This window comes from Temnothorax curvispinosus, unplaced genomic scaffold, assembly GCF_003070985.1.
Source record: "Temnothorax curvispinosus isolate PA1 unplaced genomic scaffold, ASM307098v1 QBEX01015766.1, whole genome shotgun sequence".
NCBI lineage: Eukaryota > Metazoa > Arthropoda > Insecta > Hymenoptera > Formicidae > Temnothorax > Temnothorax curvispinosus.
This window is the reverse complement of record NW_020225546.1, coordinates 36,558-50,080: the sequence shown is the minus strand read 5'-3', so window position 1 is coordinate 50,080 and position 13,523 is coordinate 36,558. Positions and strand designations below refer to the sequence as shown.

At 39.5% G+C, this 13,523-nt stretch overlaps 1 protein-coding gene across 2 annotated transcripts in view; it reads left to right on the top strand.

Annotated features, from left to right (window-relative positions):
• Nucleotides 1-13,523, top strand: part of LOC112466024 (dipeptidase 1) — a 77,417-nt gene that overhangs the window by 46,071 nt on the left and 17,823 nt on the right. For both annotated transcript variants that reach the window (XM_025033880.1, XM_025033881.1), the window contains exons 7-9: nucleotides 7,203-7,379; nucleotides 7,841-7,925; nucleotides 12,734-12,809. In XM_025033880.1, the coding sequence (XP_024889648.1) occupies nucleotides 7,203-7,379; nucleotides 7,841-7,925; nucleotides 12,734-12,809 (338 nt within the window). The remainder of the gene's footprint in view (nucleotides 1-7,202; nucleotides 7,380-7,840; nucleotides 7,926-12,733; nucleotides 12,810-13,523) is intronic.

The window sequence follows — 13,523 nt, the reverse complement described above, 5'->3', positions numbered from 1 at the left end:
AAAACGCGGCTACCACGACTCACGTTGTGCAATAGTATGAGGAAATACGTAAGCAGCCGTTAAGGAAAAGAAAGTAGAAGGGCTGTGCCTTTATACGAGAAAAGGGAGACGTTGAAAATATACGCAAAGATCTTCGGACATTTAATAGAGCGTTGCGATTTACAAAATCCTTTTCTGTAATTATTATCCGGAATGATCTCTCCTAGGAAACACTCGTCTCGCTACGGAAAAGCGTCAGATTCAACGTCGCGTAAAATGGATTTCCTTGAATAAGTACAGCGAGCCAGCAGAGACAATATTTCATTTGCAGCAGTTTATTTAATTATTTTCTGGCATATTCGATTAATATCCTCGCGTATCTCTACGACCTTTTCGAATAGCGCATTCTCGCGCGTATTCCTTCACACGTTTTTACTTTCAACAGCAATACCCTCGAAAGAATGATTATTTACGACTGCGTGCGGTGAAGAAAAGCATTTCAAATATGCGTCAAAAGGATGTAGAAAAATGAAACTTTAAAACTAAATAAGATGTTGAACATGAAACCGTGCGCCTTTATTGATTAGAACATTTTCACGGCTTGCATATCATGATGAAGAAATGCCGAAAATTGAAAACTACGCAAATGCTCAATCAAGCAAAAAACGAGGCCAATATCGCTGACGTGTTGAATTGCATCTCACTTTACGCGCTCATAGTATGGAAAATTAACTGGCGAAGCATGAAAAATCCGACGACGAGTCTGATCAAATCGAAACGAGTCCGTTATAAAGCCCTTCCCGACCCCGTTGCATATGATTGCATAGTCGTATTTGTCGTATTTTATTTGTACGTAAATGGTCTGTCGCAAAAACGATTTAAAATATGTCATAATTTCCGAAAAAAAATTTATTTCTTCTTTATTGGCTGGGAATTGGAAATCGTGTATAAAACAAAGATCTCTCGTTGTAAAATGACGGTAAAAAAAAACCAATAAAAACTGAGGTTATTGGAAGCTGGGAGAGATATCGAATTGAAAGCGAAATTAAATAATCCGCTTCAACTTTTTTTAAATTACATTAATTTCCTATTTCTTCAGCCCAATGTTTTATTCTATTTAAATTTCACATAATCGGATAAACTTAATACCGCGACTTCTTCGTAATATCTCAGAGAGTGATCAGCATTCACGATGCTTTTTAGTTTTTGGGTTGTATCGTATCAAAAGTGAAGCGATTTAATCAGCCACCCACAACAGCGATATCGAAAGAAAATAGAGGATAAGTATCGCGCTTCCATGATACGCCACGTACACGGGCGGAAGATAGCTTCGCTCGGTGGGCTATACGTATCGCGGAGGTATCTCTTTCCCTGTTACAATATATCCCGAAGCTACGTTTTCCAACCTTCTACGTGACCCTTTGTATCGACGCGACGTGTGTGGATCCTGACGTGCACTTACACGCGCCCACGTTCGAGAGCGATCCGTCGAATCCGATTCGCATCTCGCGTGCATGCGCACGCCAAAAGTGGCCGATATCTACGGATCGTTGCTACACCGGCGCTAAAAGCACACTCAGTCACACCCCGATGCTCTCGCTTAATTGCTTCGGCAAAGCCCTTACCTACCGAAAGCGCGGACTAAAATCACGGGAAAGGAGCAAGCCCATAGGAGGATCACACGGGTCTGCGTCAAAAGTAGGACGCGCGCAATTCTTTTTCGTGTGTCACTCACTCATCTCGACGCCCCGAATGCTCTTGAGCGCTTTTTTTTAATAATGTGCGGAATAATGTTAAATAATACACGACGTCTCCTTATGTTACGCACTTGAGTGTTACATTGAGTGGATACATGAGATTCCACTTCGATGTACGTTGCTGTTAAGATGCAACTTTACTTCTTCGATGATTAATCACTTTGCGGAGTCCCGATGGAATCGAATGGGATTGTAATAAACAAGATAAAAACTTCAGCAAAAAAAGGAAGAAAGAAAAGAAGAAAAAAGAGAAAGAGAGAAACAGAAAAATAGAGAGAAAGAGGAAAGAAAGTGAGCAAACTGCAGATGGATGATTTATTATGCCGCACTATCCCAGACTTCCGAGGACAATAGGTTAATATTTCGCGAAAAAAGAATGAGAATCGAGAGAAATGGGTTATACGTGTGAGGAATAGTCGATATTTCTTTCGCGAGATCATTTCTCAGAGGCTTCGACATAAGGGCATTAATCGCCCAGTCAAGGTACTTGTCTCGCATCGTGCCCCCACCATCCCCCCCCGTGTCCCCGCGCCGGACGGGCATTAACTACTTACCACGGTCGACTTCGCGACGTTATCAATATTGCAGCTTCCCATTCCCTTAATTTCATAAAGTTCGCGCGCTTTAGCGTGTACGCGGGCTATATCGGGGGCTCTTTAAAACTGCATTATCGTTTCCTCTCGGTCCGCTCCGATCTTAATTCCCGGGATCCGCGGACTATCTCGTAGGCGCCGCTGAACTTTCAAACACCGGCCCTTTATTAACTTTCTCGCTTTTTACCCCCTTGTCCCTTATCCCCGACCGCGCGCGCGTTCGGTTCTTAACCATCGACAAACTTTAGTGAGCTGTTACCAAAATCGATTTTCACTCTCGCGCTCGGGATATACAGATAAGACTTAATCCGTTTTAACGTAGCAATAACGTGAACGTTGGTACTCTCAATGTAGCTGCAATGCTGTATTGAAATATTATCGGAAGTCTTGGAAATGACGTTATTAGTTTTCTTCAAATCAAGAATAAGATGATTTATTGTAGACTTGAGAAATATATAGATAACAAGAATATTATATTACTTAGTTTCACCCGCATTTTCACAAAACTACATTCACTATTGCACAATAACATCACGACAGTGCAGCTCGCGATTATTCCGTGAAACGGAAACTATATGAAACTTGCGGCCAATATGGCGGCCCGTACATGTCGACTTATGCAGAACGTCGCGGATCAAATTTTCGCGAATTGAATTCGAAGAAAAGCTGCGACAGCTCTCGTGGCAGTTTCTGAATTAATTCGTCGCAACCGAACGCCAGAAGAGCGACACGGATGTCCAGCGAAGTAGCAATATGGCAGTACAGCTGGCCGATAAGTTTCCGTTATGGGTTGACCGGCCGCCCTTTTGAGGCCAGCTGCGTGCTTGTTCTAGGAGTTGGCGTCTAAATAGTCGCCAGGATGCCGACAGTTTCGCAAACTGAAGTTGGACGATAACGGCGGTCGTGGGCGACGGCAAAGCGCGGATGTCGCAGAGGGTAAGTTTCACCCCCTGAGAAAGAACACGGGATGACCAGCCGTACGTCCCGTCCCGCCGTCGTCGTCGCCAACTTGAATCAATCAAAGTGTCTCGCGTTCTCGCATATATCCGCGAGGCGAAGGAAGGTTCGCGTGTTTTCCATTCCACTTGCTCTCGGCACCGATTCGCCGGGTCACTCATCGGAAAAACTTTCGGCATTCCGAATCGTGCAATTTCCTATGCAACCAAAGCGAAACGTCATTCACTGATCCTCTGTCTCCGCGAAACGAGCGAGGAGACCAAATCTTGTCCGGGATTTAGCCAGTTCGTTTCGATCGAGCGGAAAATGCATTTCCGGAAAAGCGACTTTAGAATTGCAAGGGATTGAAACCAGTATAATTTCGGAGAATACAATTTTGAATGCCGCCACGTATTCGCGAAGGGAACCTTGTAAAATGGACAACGCGTCTCAATAATATCGATAAACAAAATGTGTTTGATAAATAAGTCAACATTATTTTACAGAAGTTTTATATAATTCATTGTATATGTTTTATTTATTATTAGAAAAATTATTGTAGATAACACAAATCGAATAATAGCTAATGTGGAATTTTTTCTTGTTAGAATTATAGCATCCAAAAGTTTAAAAAAAATTCATTATTATGAAAGATTTATATTTATATATAGGCAAAAGTATCAAAAACTGCCTATTTTCTATTGTTTAAAGAAATTCGGCGGTTGGAATTTTTATCTTAAAAGTTTCAATAAAAGAGATTTATTTAAAATCCTTTATTTTAAAAATCTTATATTTTATATGAGAGAAACTAAATAAAATGTTATGTTATACAGTCATTCTAACAATATGCAACAATAAAAAATATTAATATAATAATTTTAATAAAAATTCTGTAAAAAGCTTTATTGAAAATAAAAAATTTTAAAATTATTCCGCTGAATGATTAAAATTTCAAATTTAATTTTATTTACCTACCGTAATTTTGATGAAGAGCATTATTTATTCATATAAAAATTTCCTTTGTGAAGGAATATTTATTTAACCTGGAAAATATCTCTTTCCGTCTCTATCTAGTATTATTAAAAGACCAAAAAATCTCTCTATTATACGCGTGATGCGTAATGTTTATAACGCCAGTTCGTAAAATAAAATTCCAATAAAATTGGGATGCTTAATAATATAATCGATGATATTCCATACAAAATATTCTATCACCATTTCTATTAAATAATATAATACATTGAGGAAATCGATTTTGATTTGTCAAGAATGATGAATACCAAAACTGTATCGATTGCGGTGAATTAGCTTTGTCTCGGAGTCAAAAATCGCGACTAGGAAAAAGATTAGACGCAGGGTGAGAAGAGAATAAATAAAGGGGTCCCCGACCCCTTCCTCGGTTTTCGCTCCGAAAAATACCTGAGGGAGCAATGAATGGAAGAACGTATCTATGATACGAGTGGATACCTTTCAAAAGGACTCATGGGAGAATGAAGCTTATTCGTCATCCTGTCGGCCGATAGGTCGTACCACCATTGCGCCACCTTACACACCCCGGAGATCCTCGAGGGTGGATTCTTCCAATAACCAAAAAAATATATATATCGTCTATCCTCCGAAAGATATAAATTCACTATGAATGTGCTGGTAGTGAGTTCATAGGTTAGAGTAATAATGTATCCCATAAAAGAAACCCCTACTAATCTTCATCAATCAAATATTCATGTACAAATGTATTTTGCCAATGATTACTCGCTATTTCATCTCACGACGTCTTATAAATCGCTTGTAAATATATTCGTCCGCGAGAATAAAAAGACATTCTTTACTACAAAATCAATACAATAAAATTTATAAAATAATGCATCTCTTTGATCAAAGTACCTATACGTAGAAACAGAACTCTAAATAATCAATCGCGATTGTTTCTTCTTTCATTAATCCGCTATTTTTATTAAAATTTACCGTTTCCAGGCAAAGGGAATAAGGTAACTGTAGCGAAAAGTCGGAACTGGTCGCGAATACGCGGAATGCCGCTTCAGAAAGTAAATTGCTTGAATAATGGAAAAGAATCGCTTGAGCCAGGCTTACGCATCTCTCTGATCTCTTTCTCCCCTTTTCATCAAGGCTGCTAGCCAACAAAACCAACAAAACACTATCCTATCGCGTGTCACTCGCACGTGGCCAATCTCAATTGCACTATTCTCTTTCCACGATTTTATGCAACATGATTTTTCTCGAGTTCCTGACTTTATTGTAGTCTTATTAAAAATGCATTTTATAGTTTTTTTGAAAAATAAGTTTGCTATAAGAATATCTGAAGAATTACATCGTAATATTAAAAAAAAAGCAAAGGTTTATCATGCAAAAATTTGATTAATAAATTTTTTATATTTAAATCTACATGTTTCCCAACATTAATTCTCCATTTAACGCGTCACTCAATCTGTTACAAGATTTACACACACGTGAGAGTTCTCTCTATTTATCCGTCACCTCGAGAATCCTCTCGTGCAGCTTTCCTTGTGCCTGAAGCATCCACAATGAAAACGAGACGAAAGTCACGCTAAGAATCCGTCACTTGAGAGAAAAAAAAAGCAGAGGCACAACTATGGCAAAGCCGTGGGGAATAAGAAAGCTGAGAAGGAATCCTAAGACGTTCAGTTTATCACGTTGCCAGTTTAACAAAGCATTCTCGTTTAACGGAGATAACGTTCACCGCGCAGGAAAGAAATCGGAATTCGTGCGACAACTTGGCTCCTAACAAGGATGACTCTTCCGTGCCAAAGAATTCAGAGGGTTTCAATTTTCATCGCTAGTTTTACGAGACTGTAGATATTATTGTTAACAATACGCATATGCATTTAACAAACACATTTTTTAATCATGTTTTATCTCTTATCAAGCGTTTTAATAGGTGCTTTCCATTTACATCAAAACTCAGATAATTCTCACTTGTGACGTCGTTCTATCCTTTTTGGCAATTAATGAATAATAAAGACAGAATGACGCCACAAGTGAGAATTATCTGAGTTTTAATGTAAATGGAAAGCATCTAATATATTTCATGTATAATAATTTTACTATAATTATGCGTTTTCTAATTTTAACATAAAATCGCCCCAGATACTGTAAGATTTTTATTTTTTTTTTCTATAATAAAGATAGTAAAAATTTTATTTCACCGAAGCTGTTTTGTTAGCTTTATCAAATACTTGTATAAAATATCACGTTATGTTCTGCGAGTAATACGAGTTGCAAGATATGCATAAATCTTAGATACGATTGTTATCTCTTAAGCATATTGATCGGCGAATGCAGCCATAAGAAATCCGACTTTTCGATTTATTTTATGGGCCACTGCCCCTCGCATTGGCATTCTTCTCGAGAAGGTTGCAGCTCCAGAAAGAATTCGTTCTGAAGCTCAATCCGACTCGCGCAATAAGTGTCACTGACCTAACGTGCACGTACTATAAACCAGTCCTTCTGTTCCACTACTAACACGAAATTTAATTCGAAAAACAACTCGACAGATACATAACAAACTCTCAGTTCGTTCTACTTTAATTTTAAGGAAACAGCAACAATAAACAAGATTCGAAGTACTCTCTTTCTTTCTCTTCCGAATGGCTCGTCCAAATAATTTATCAGGATCATAATCATTGCGAAAAAAATAATTTATAAGAGGAGTTATGTAATAATATGTACATTATTACTCTCGAATGAATCCCGGTGAATCTCTGCGAGTCCATGTAATCCGGATTAGTCGGTTTATCGCAAGAATATTCGAGAGTTGCATCGGAATGTTTTTCGACGTTAACGCGAAGTCTGAGATTCTCCAAAGTATTTTAATCCGCGGTGCCTCGATGCCATTATCGTGAGAGCGGGCATCCGCGAGTATCGAAACTATTTAACGTTGCACTGTGAAACTTTGCAGAGTGTCGTGCTGGAGATGAATCGACTTGGGATGATGGTGGACCTCTCTCATGTCTCGGTGCCCACGATGCTGGCCGCCATGACGACGTCGAGGGCACCGGTGATTTTCAGTCACAGCAGCGCTCACGCTCTTTGCAATTCCTCGCGAAATGTGCCTGACCACGCGTTGCGACTTTTGGTAAGCTCGTCGACGACGAAGCAGTGAAAGATAACGAGCACGTGTTACGCATTAATTCAAAGCATGTATTACGCGATGACCTAGCTCCGAATAAATTGCCTCGTAATTATACACTATTAAATATTAAAGGATGAAATGTAAACCAAATACCTCGAATTATATAACGAATTTTATTACTTTTAATTGCCATGTGTGTGTCAAAATTTATCATTTTAACATAAAACAGTATTATTTTAACTCCTTTAGTATATATAGTTAAATTAACATTGTTTTGGCCAAATTAACGAGGAACAATGGCGATCTACAGAAATGGTTAAAAATGACTTAAATTGAGTATAATTTAGCACTACGAATTTAACAGTGTATAAGCACTCAATTTTCAAATTGATAAATAATTTCTTTTATATTTTATCTAATCCATTACGCTAATTGTAAGAGGAATATGAATACTTTATTTACAGGCGCAGACCGGTGGTATAGTTATGGTATCCTTCTACCCCCATTTTATCAGCTGTGGCGAAAAATCGACGCTCGAAGATGTGGCAGGTGAGCTGTGATATTTATTGTTTCATTTTGATTATTAATAGCTATGTGATCGCGAAACCTGTACCGATAAAAAGGGATGTTACACCATCGGTTTGTTTGCCCCTCGCAATGTATTAAATAAAATTTCATGAAATCCAATCAACTGTAAATGTTTGTGTGGATTTAAAAGCTCGATATTTCTCTACCAAAATATGTGATTATTTTTTAAACAACATGTATGCACACGTAATACAATTCAATATTTGATAAAATCAGCTATTTTCCGCATTATATTTCCATATTTTTCCAGAATATGTAAGAAACAAATATAACATTAATTAAAATGGCATATGTTTTTCGCAAATGTCTTTTTCAATAATATAGCATTGCTCCGACGTGCTTTCATTTTTCGTATCTTTAAGCACGATAATCGTTATTCTTCGCTGTTCCAAGATAACTAATTGAGAGGGAAACAAAAATCGTGTGCAATTAGTCCATTCTTTTTTCGACTGACGTACCTTCCGCAACTGAGCGGCTTTTAACGTCGCCGTTAACGTTGCAAAGAGAATATTCGAAGCGTTTCTCTGCTGAAGCGAGCAAATGAGTTTTCACGTTAGGTGCCAATTCCCACGGGTTGCTATCATATTTGCATTATTATAGAGCGGCTCAAAGTTCCGAAGACATTAACATTTCATACCGCGCCGGTAATATAAACAGCTATATATGTATATTCTTGATACAATTAGATATATACGAATCATGGGAATAGGATTTAATCTAGAATGTAGTTTGGAAAAACACTATGTGAGATTAAATTGAAATAAAAAATATTTCTCGCTTGAAATGCAAATTAATTATTAATTATTAAATATTAATTGAAGAAAGAAAAATGATTAATTTAGACAGCCTGGAAAAAATAAAATTTTGTTGCAAGGTGATATAACTTTTCCAATAGTATTAGTACGGTATAGTGTGCTGCATTTTATAAAGTTAACTGTATACCCTTCCGCACCGAACGAGATCGATCGCGAAACCGAAGCCATCATGTATAGGGCGAAACCGTAATCTAAAGTTCACACTTTTTGCGGCGAAACCGCGGTTCAAAGTGCATCCTGCGAAGACCGAGTGTTTCTACAGGCAAACGTGATAAAAAAGCGAAACGTTCGTGACATGGGAGCAACCAATTCCATTTGCGGTATTGTCAAACTATGTAAATTTTTGTAGACACAAAAATGAATCCTGATCTATAAAGCAAATCGTTATCGTTCGCTCTCGTCTCTGTAGAAGCGGTAGAATAATTAAAAGTTATCTGTAATTCATAATCCCCATGTAGATAATAAACGCGAGATAATAAATTCTTTAATTTTGTCCATTTTTCGTCCGCTAATCTCCGGGATCTCGCGTGCAAAAACAGTCTCGACTCAGAACCGCAGAAAATTTGTAGTTTTCCTAGAATCGTGATAATCTCCATGTCGCCATTACCCAGTGTTTCCACGTGCTTTCTACAAAAATAAGCGGATACGATGTACAGTAATGTTGCCTTGCGGCATAGAATTTTGGCTCGATACGATTGTAAATTTTACGGTATCGCGCGCGACAATGAAAAATCAGTCATTGCAGCACGTGCATCTCGGATAATGCGTCGCGACCGTGTAACAAAAGAAAGAACAAGTAATAATTGCTGGTCCAGATGGCCGCGCATCGGACGTAGCGTAATCGGACGTAGCCGGGTGCCTGAATAATCGCTTCCTTCCGCAGGCAGCATCTCTAATTGTTTTACATCGATGGTTACCGAGCCGCGGAGAAAATTATGTCCGCCGGGGGAGAGCGGGAAGAAAATTTTTTGAAACGGGAATTGTAAAACGGGAAATGCGTTATTAAATAGCGGGCGCGCAATGATAATTTCAGTATTATAACGCGTTTCTCTCTCCTCTCTCTCTCTCTCTCTCTCTCTCTCTCTCTCTCTCTCTCTTTGCCCGTGGCCATTGGCGCCAGTATTACGCCGATGATTGATTCGAGCGCGCTTTCGCCACACATTCGCCCTTTTCCCTCGCCCTATCCCACTGCGCTTTCCAACAAAGCTGATCCCATGGTGACCACCGCGTCACGCGCGCAACAATCGCCCCGAGTTAATAATAACAGCGCGAGTCGCGCTATCGCAGCTCGCAATTCCCCGCATTACGTTTGCCGAATAACTCCTTCTTTGTTTACCGCGTGAACGCAATTTTCTCCATTTGAGCTCTGTCGATGAAACCGCGACCGAAAAGCATATCCGTCTTCGCCGACGTACACGTATGTCACAGATGTTGCGGAAATTATTTTCGATCCGCGTGCTGTTTAAACCCTTTGCACTCCGGCGTTCAACATCGCATTCGCAATCGAGCCTCTAAATTACATTCAACAGGCTTCACACACATACGCGTCGTATTCTCTTTTGATCCATTGGCAAAACAATCATAAATTTTAAATTACAATAGGATTGATTTTCTTCGTGCTAGAATATACGCCGCGGATTCGTCACACAACACAACTCACTGGAATACGTTCCGTTATATAGCAACTCGTCGTTTACGCAACGCTGTTTCTTCATTCCCACTTTGTAGGACTTTGTATATTCTGCGCGTGTTTCGCATACGGAGCATTAAAATGCACTACATCCCGAGAGACATTTGCACGTTATTCTACCCAAACAAACGTCAACCGCGCTGTTTACGTCGTACATGCAAATCGAAAGATCTCGCAGCAACGTGCTAATGGCACAACCGTCACGACTCACGAGATGCAATGCAAATGCAACCTCCTCCGTTTATGGCAACATTCAGCAGTCATGCGACAAAGTCACTCGCGTCCCTTAACGGAAACACTTTACTCTCTACGCAAATAGTTTTCATCTTTTGTTTTTTCATTTCCTTTCGCAATCAATACTGCGCTGCGATACGAATAATTATCTACCTTCGATATAAATACAGAAATAATTTTTCTCAAATTACCTACGTGTAAAATCTCGTTAAAAGCAGAATTTCCGATCAGCCAGGCCGTCCGCTCATCTCCTTACTCACCATAACGTGATTTTCTATAGCCGCGCTTGGCAACGACGTGCCCCGTTGAATCGTGATCAATTTTGAAAGACCGCACCGAGCCGGCCGACATATAATTTACGATATAATGGAGATAACGCGGGAGCAACACGGCGCAAATATGAAAATCGAAATTTGTGACGTTTCTGATATGTTGTTCCGCATCGCGCGGCAACTCGAGCCCGAACAAAATTGCGGTGCAATGAGGCGCGCCATTATTCTACAGTCTGATCGGCTATGAATTATGTCATTTAGCCGATCGATTATGCATGTCGTGTCTGCGTGATTGACGTGCCGTTATCCATTATGTGCACTAAGCTTTGTAAATGCATTAACGTTCATTAGACAGGCACTTTTCTTGTTGATTTTTCGACGCCAATAATACGTCGCGAAGAAGAAAATAGCTAACGACGATCGGTAGTCGATGGCTGACGCGTATTATATTCCACAAAGTTAAAGAGTAAAGTTAAAGAGAGAAAAAATCGAGCGTTACGTTTTCACGTGAAAATGATCGACGATGTTGTTTACAGAGATCAATCTAAAGTTAATTGCATCGCGGTATCGATCAACTGCGGTTGTTTAAATTAAAAATATACAAAATAAATACAGAAATAATATTTTAATTAATTCATTTAATACAAAATAATCCGCTTGCATCACTCAAAATACCTATCACTTAAAATGTTAAAATATAAATATTATCCCCTGTAATAATTCACGATGCAACAAGCGATTGAATTTATTCAATTAGCCGAAGATTGAAATTCGTTCATATAATTCTGATAAGTACGTGAAATTGTCTTTTGGATTTTGCATTGCTGCGGATTGTAAATTATATATCGTGATGTATCACGTTACCGAGGTGTAAATTATATCCGTGAGCGCGTGCGTAACCATTTCCGAGTTAACAATAACATCCGTCTGACGGATATGCAAATTTTCATTGTTTATGCGCACGTTCATGATCTCATTGTACCTATCCAAATTATTGTTCGATTTTATCCATCTTCGGCGGGGGAGGAGACACACTTTGAAACTTGCCTATTCATGGGAGAATTGCATTTACAGATACGATTGCCGGCAATAAATAGAACGTAATCCGTCTACCTTCCGGTTATCTCGACTGGAAGATTAATACGCTTCCGCGAACCTTTTCCTTTTGGTTTTTTACGATTCGCGCGACCGCGCTAATTGCAAATGAATTTACCGTCCCTTTCGATTTTATAAATCAAATAATAAATAGGAAGACGAGTCCGCGCAGCGTTAACGGATTACTTCTAAGTTATTCAATTCGCGAGCGCAATATTCTCTTCTATTAAAAGTAGGAATTAATTATGCGCATCGTGCAGTATTCTGTTAGCAATTATGACTAACTACATAGGGGACGCAAACGCGACTGCAGTGGTCGTACGACGTTATACGTCAAATGTGTGTGCAAAAAAAATATGCGTTGTGCTGGCGGACAACAATGGAAACGGAGGAAATAATACATAATATAAGTGTAGGTAATTTTCTTTGCGGCTCTCGGAGAGTAGTAACTCACCGTGTTATTAGTCGCTGTTGAAAAATCGTCCGCACTGCATTCGCACAGGCAGTCCGAGCTTGCAGGCCAGCCCGCGGTTAGGGTGGCGAATGTAATTTTCCTCGTTATATGGCAAATGAGCTATACGGGTTCTGTATATCGTGGTACGCTAAGCGCAGCGGTCATTACTACGATTGCGTAATACATGCAATTTTCGTGATATGTTACAGCACACATCAATCACGTGCGGAAGATAGCCGGGGTGGATCACGTCGGCATCGGGGCTGGATACGACGGGATCAATTTGTAAGTGCGACGTATTCGCAATAGCGTGAATGTAATTGTATGTCAAACGCGGCAGATATACCAGGAGGAAATATCTCGTCGAATGCCATAATTAGTTACAGATGGAATGGCACACGATCGATTAAAAGGATCGGCGGATATAAATCCGGTTGTTTCGACAATAAAAAGTACTTTAATTTCAAGCAGCGGTTGCATTCGTTCGCATTAACGATACGACTTTCCTGCCGAGCGAAAACAATGCAAATTCGTAAGCGCGTACCAGTTCCGCCGAACTGATTGCGAACCAGCACATGCAAGCGTAGAGAAGTTTTCGGTTACCGTTGTATGTAGTACAGGGTATAGATCAATACGTACAGAGCTACCGATCACTTGCGGTGCTCAGAGACAGTTGAAGTCCCTTCCCAAAATTTATGAGAGGAGATTACTGGGTTCGATTTCGGATGACCATCAAAACGCTCGGTTCGATACATCTCGCTTATAACCCAAGAGTAGGATTGAAACGGAAGGTAAATAATATACGATGGGAATACGTTTAGTTGCGAGGCGACTTCATGAATATTATTTGAAACCTATCGATTCTCCACAAGAGAATCTATCGCACGAATGCATTTTTAAAGAACCCCATACATAAAATTGGTCTCGCGAAATACCGGATAATATTCAACCGTTTGTTAAAGAACAACCAATATTATTTCGTTCTATTATTCGCGCCTT